This window comes from Trypanosoma conorhini (assembly GCF_003719485.1).
Source record: "Trypanosoma conorhini strain 025E chromosome Unknown Tco_14.4_contig_00833, whole genome shotgun sequence".
Lineage (NCBI taxonomy): Eukaryota > Euglenozoa > Kinetoplastea > Trypanosomatida > Trypanosomatidae > Trypanosoma > Trypanosoma conorhini.
Window position 1 is genome coordinate 405 of NW_021704927.1, and position 6,104 is coordinate 6,508.

The window sequence follows — 6,104 nt, forward strand, 5'->3', positions numbered from 1 at the left end:
GGAGGAATGCCGCGCATGTGCCTGCGCATGCACACGTGCACGTACACACACACACACACACACACACACACACACACACACACACACATCGTCCGTCGCTTATCCTCTCACTCTCTTGATGAGAAGTGGGGAGGTGGCGAATAAGGAAATGTGGGGCTTCGTTGGAAACTGGTGGTGGTGAAGCGCATTAGCGTAACACCAACACGAAATGGGGCAGCATGGGCTAAAAGGGGTCTCTGCCGCTTTGGTACTTGACAACCCCGCGATGGTGTCGCCCACGCCCGTGGTTTGGAGGTCTTTCCGTGAGCGGGGGCTAATTTTTTTTAAACGGGTGTACAGGCTCCATTTTTCTGTGCCGCGTCCCACACGCTTGCGCAAGCCAAAAGGACGCGGGACGCCCAGGCGAATTTTCCTCCTGTGAGCTTTGGGTAGCGAGGTGGAGTCATAAAACCACGCAACAAGAAAAGGGCAAAGTGTATCCTGGTCCTTCTGGAGCGGGAGGGATGAGTGGAGGGAAGGGGGGTGGGACAAAAAAACCAGTGCGTTAAGTCAAGAGGCAAAACTATTGAACTGTCGCTGCTTTGCTTGTGATTTTGCATCATTGGTTTAATTTTTCTCCTGTTTCTTCTTAACCCTTTTGTTTGATGTTGTGTCGAGAGAGCGGTAGCCTGCCCCTCACACGTGCGTTTTGTCACGCCTTTGGCCTCATCGCACTTTCGCCGTGGGCGACGCCAGACGCACTTTTTCCCCGCCATTTTGTGTTGTTGTTGATGGCCTGTGTGAGGTGCAAATATGTATATATATATATATATATATATGCCACAGTACCCATCAATAACTTCATTTTTGCAATCATGAATGTAAAGGTAACGAGAAGGGGAATAACTTTTTGTGTGTGTGTGTGGGCCCAGACATCCCAACCCTCTCCGCCCCCGCGCAGCTCGGGGGCGGCGGGGAGTTAAAAGCCGCACTCGGCACCTTCTTTTTCTCAGTGATTTGACGACGTTGACTTCAGAGGAGTCGCCCCCACCAAGGCAGTGCGATGAAGAGTCAATTCGCGTTTTTATACTGATCTTATGACTGAACGACTTTTTCGTTTTCCCTCTTATCATTCTTTTTTTAAAGAAGAAGGGAAAAGTGGGCGGTCTGCTTTTCCTTTTTGTCAACCCCCTTCTTTTCGTTGCTTAAGTCCGAAGACCAGGGCCGCCTCGAAGGGAAGAAGGGGCTGCGAGGGGAAAGAACAAGAAATTGCTTCGCCGAGGACGCGTGATGAGTGCTCCGGAAATTATTACACTACCGCCTCGCGACGGAGTGTCAATGAAGTTGAGGCTGCGTTGGGGCGTTGAGCAAGATGATATACCTGCCCTTGAGGTCCTGCACGTTGCTTCGTTTCCTGTGACGTACAACTATGAGTACTACCACTGGCTGCTCTCCGACTCGTGTCTGGCCTTAATTGCCTTCACGACCCCAAACTGCATCAAATCTCTGCTGACTGCTGCAGAAAATGACAAAAATACGGCAATGGAAAGCGACACCAAAAATTCTTCTAACGATAGTGATGTGGATTGTGGTGAATCCGGCTCACTCTACTCTGTGATAGTTGGATTTTGCATCGGCCAGGCAGCCTATGGTCGACGAATTGATGGTCGGCTTCTGAGCACGCCGACGGGATACTTGGGGTCATTTGCGGTGGACAATCGCGTGCAGCGTCGTGGTGTGGGGGAGGTGCTCCTGGATCGCTTCTTGTCCTACATGCTCTTTAGTATACCCGTTCCACCTCACTTATTCCTGGACTACTCGCCCCCGCCTTACGGGCGCGAGCATTTATGGCGAGTTGGCTCCGCGCTGGCTGCCGTTGGCGTGACGCTCGCACAGTGGTGGTTCGGTAAGAGGCGAGCAGGGGCAAATACCGCGGTCGGGGAGGCTTTGAGGCATACAAACTCGTCCGACGTCGGGAGCCCCGCGGTTAATACGCACAACAGTGAGGGTCAAGTTGGTTTGGGGGAGGTGTGGTTGCACTGTTTGGCGTCCGACACAAACGTGCTCAGGTTTTATGTAAAACGTGGCTTTGCTTGTACTTTTTTAGCGAAAAATTTTTACTTTTTTGATGGTTGCCACCATCACGGAATGCTCCTTGTCTACCGCCGAGATGCGTCACCGAGGGCCTGTCATGAACGCGATTCTACCTGTTCTACTGCACCAGCGTTGGAGAAAGCAGTTAGCCACACGAATTCGCTCGCCACGGGCTCTACCCATGGAATTCGGCCAAGACGCTGCCAGTCTATTTCGCCAGAAGCACTGGAAGACGACTTGACTGTTACGAGTATTGAGGTGCCGCTTGCTACGGATTTATCCGGCCTGCGCCAGGAGTGGAGCTCTGCCTGGCGCGAAGACTCCACGCAGCCACACCAGTCGAAATCCTTGTCCAGTGTCCTGCTGCGTGTTGTGGAGGCGGCGGCGGCCTTTTTATTTTGCGTTGCTTTATTGGTAACATGTGGGGTGTGACACATCTAACCGATTCTGAGTGGAAGGGATCAAATATGTTTCCCACTTTCTCAACAAGTGTGGGTGTTCCCTGTCCTCCATTTTTTTTTTTTTTTTTTTGCGGCGTGAATGGAGTGTTGGGCGAGGTGGGGGGATTGGGCGGGAAAGGAGGAGGAAGAAGCCGCCCGCAGTGACGTCATGGGACTGTCGGATTCGGGAGGAAGCGAATTTGTGCGGGGTGAGGGGTGGGGGACACACGATGTCGCCAAATTGCACTTTTTCTTGGCAATATTTTGCGGCGGTCTCTCACTCTCTTGTTTTTTCTTTTCTTTTCTTGTTTTCACCTCATGTGGGTAGTCGGTGCTGCTACTTTTGGGCATTTATTCAGCGAACGCGGGAGGTGGAAGAGAAGCGCACTGCGAAGTCATGTCCTCCAAAGCAGGAAGCGTGGAGACCATGTTGGAGGCCATCCAGGGCAAGTTGGAGGCTCTGCATGCAGATATCAAGAAGTTTGCTTCCCATAGTGTTTCCTTCCACAATGGAGAAAGCTCTTTCTCCCGCTCGACCCCCGTTCGGCAACTCTCAAACGGAAATATAATCTTGCACACGCCAAAGATCCCTATTGGGCGTGCATCGCGCTTATGTGCGTCAAACTTTGCCGAAACAGTAACTCCAACGGGCACCACATCTCCCTCTTTTCTTCCTGTTATATCAGGCGGCGGCAGCGGCAGCGGCAGCGGAGGCGGAGGAGGAGGAGGAGGAGGAGGAACTGGACGCGCCGGATTTCAAGAAAAATCGATTTCTGTGGAGTCGCCGGATTCTCTACATAATCGACGAAGGGCAGAAGCGGCAAAGCAGAAGCTGCGGGAGTTTGTGAAACCAATGATATCACCTCCAGAGGAAAAGAACGTCCCAGAGCTGCGCAGTGCCCCTTGTGCGTGGCTGCTAAGCATTGCAATCGCCTGCAGCTACATTTCTGGCGAACGCATCACCATTGAAGACATTCTTCGACAAAATCGTCTTGGGCTTCACTACGTTTCTTTCCCTTCTGTGACGCTTGCGGAGCTTTTTGACGTTACAAGTGAGTTTCTCACGAACCACCCCAAGTTGCGGGAAATGCGTCTTCGCTGTGAGGTGGCAACCTTTGACACCGAGACGCGGGATGAGCTGGGAGACTTCATGGGCATGGGAGAACGCCTGCCCATCATGACCCTCTCCCAGTTTCGCAAGGATCTCTCCAAGAATGACCCGCAGTCTATATGTATTGTGAACTTTGATCCCTACCTGATTGAGCAACACGAAATACGCATGCGACTTAATTACATGGAATTAAATGACTCAGAGCATCCGCTGGAAACAGTTACTCCACGGTGGCCCAGAAACAATCAAGGTACGTTTGGTTTGATTCTTAGCTTTAGCCCCGCTTTGCACTCTGTTGTCGTAGGTACGCCAATCTTATTGGAGGATGGCCGTATCGTGATTGAAGAACACACCGTCCCTCTACAAGTCCTCTATAAGGCTCTCTGCGTCAAGGATAACTACTGTAATCGTTCTCGGGGCTTTGTGCGTCTATTTTTCAGTGATCAGTTTATTGAAAAGGTTCCGTCTATCTTTCCTCTAAATCTCCTTGACGGCTCTCTTGCTGGCGGTATGCTGTCCACGGCGCTTGACACGTCCATTGCTCCCCATATTCTTGGGATGTCGCTTATGCACCACCTCGTGGTCAACGTGCTTCTTGACGAGGCGGAGCGACGGCGACAAAATGCCGCAGATTTCCACGGCGTGGTGTTGCGAGGTATTCCTGTCACAATGGTTTGCCAGCAGCTTGACTTGTGTATCACGACCATTGTTGGTGGGAGCAAAAGGGTTTCCGTTGCTTCTGCGTTTAGCTGGTATCGCGTCCTTTTGCAGAAGTTAAAGCTTGAAAAAACTATAGCAACTGGGATTGTGCTTGTAGAACGTCGTGGCGGGGATGAAGATGGACCAGTAAATATTGCGGATGATGTCTTTATGAAGCATATCGAGCTTGCTGTGGAAAGTGGGAGTGTGTTGCTTATCGGGTTTGACGTAAACATTGCCCTCAATGTCAAGGTGGACAACCGACCTGAACCGTGCCATTTTGCCATTGCTATTGGCATAGATCAGCAACGTGGCATAGTGAGGTTGGCCGACGTGAACGTGAAAAAGTACCGTAAGACCTGGCACCTACCGGTCACTAGGCTCTACTCCGCCGTCATTGGCTACGGCTATATTTTGGCAGCCAAGTCGCAGAAAATCATTGACGAGCTGAACGCCGCGGGGTTTGAGAAGACTGTCCTGAGTGAAGCTCGCTATTCACTTCCACCGATGCAGCGGATGCTGCGCTTTGAGTATCCGGCCAAAAATTACGTTGTCACCGTCCTCGCTGACGCTTTTGACCGTCTTGGATTTAAGGCAGATGTGAAGAGGGTCGTGAATTACAGCGGATTCCATCTCTCCTTTATGCTCTCGGCGCATTTGCCTTTAGAAAACGCGGCCACTGTGGCACGCAACTACTCTCACACGCACGCGGAAGACGGCGTGAGTGTTGTTACGAGGCACATGGACAAGGAGGCGCCGCATTCCACCACCAGTGGCCTGCAGCAACAAATCCGAGCTGCGGTACAGTCCCCAAAGTCACGTTGCCTAATTGTGAATTTTCAGGCTTCCCTCATACACTCCAATAAGGAGGTGTGGAATGGCAGCGATGGCGGCTCGTACGCGATTGTGCTTGACTTCGATGAGGAAAAATCGCTTGTGACACTTAGTGACGCTAACCAGGAATCGTTTTATAGAACTTGGCTATGCCCGTTGGATGTGCTTTTTGAAGCTCTATCTGCTGTAGACTCGATCTCCCTACGTGCTAGAGGCACTCTCATGCTTACTGCTTCCTCGCAGCACGATATGTACCTTGATTGCTATGGTTATGATATGCGTCATTCACTTGTGCACCATCCTTTTAAACCAAGTGTTTGGCCTGCGTTTCATTGTCTTGCCTTGGTCGCATCTGAAATGAGCAGCGGGGACTCGACGAATGGTCAGTGCCTGCAGTTTTCGGCGGAGGATTTCCTTTACTCAATGCCATCCTTTTCCGTTTACACCGTGCTCGCAAAGGAGTTGGAGAGCGAGCACATTGTGGCCCTCGCCAACACTGCCTTTGAGCGGCTGGGGATTGCGCTCGAGGCCAAGGTTGTAGATGTCGCGGTGGCAGGCTCTTTTTTAAAGGCGTGCTGTGATGAGATGGTTAAGGGGAAGCCGGTTACTATGACGCTGCTGGGATACGACACACGGCCGATCCATAGAGTTGCGGGGTTCTCGTTTGGGGTCATTAACCGCGTACGCGGAACAGGAAATGAGGGAACCATACAACTGGTGGAGGGCAATGGCTGTGCCTTTGGGTCTGTCTGGGAGCGTCCAGCGCAGGAGCTACAGCATGCGGTGACAGCAATGGTGAGGATTATGCGGCGTTGAAGCAATGATTTCTCACTCAATAGCCTTTGTTCTTCTTCTTCAGTTGCAGAATAACAATATAAACCAAATAAATCGTGTGTCTCATAGCACCGCAAGGGATGGTCGGCTTTTTTTTTTTTTTTGAAAATTTG

The 6,104-nt window shown here is 51.3% G+C and overlaps 2 protein-coding genes across 2 annotated transcripts, besides 4 other annotated features; both read left to right on the top strand.

Moving 5' to 3' along the window:
• Positions 1-6: part of a sequence feature (GA-rich) that runs on past the window's edge.
• A 37-nt stretch (positions 7-43) lies between these two features.
• Positions 44-88: a microsatellite.
• Positions 89-790: 702 nt separating this feature from the next.
• Positions 791-818: a microsatellite.
• Positions 819-1,269: 451 nt separating this feature from the next.
• Tco025E_08642 (acetyltransferase) lies at positions 1,270-2,505 on the top strand (the record flags this gene model as incomplete). The annotated part of the gene is made up of 1 exon (XM_029375485.1): positions 1,270-2,505. The coding sequence occupies one exon, from the start codon at positions 1,270-1,272 to the stop codon at positions 2,503-2,505; it is 1,236 nt and encodes a 411-aa protein (XP_029224394.1).
• Positions 2,506-2,585: 80 nt separating this feature from the next.
• Positions 2,586-2,604: a microsatellite.
• Positions 2,605-2,910: 306 nt separating this feature from the next.
• On the top strand, positions 2,911-5,973 carry Tco025E_08643 (uncharacterized protein; the record flags this gene model as incomplete). The annotated part of the gene is made up of 1 exon (XM_029375486.1): positions 2,911-5,973. The coding sequence occupies one exon, from the start codon at positions 2,911-2,913 to the stop codon at positions 5,971-5,973; it is 3,063 nt and encodes a 1,020-aa protein (XP_029224395.1).
• Between the last annotated feature and the right edge of the window lie 131 nt (positions 5,974-6,104).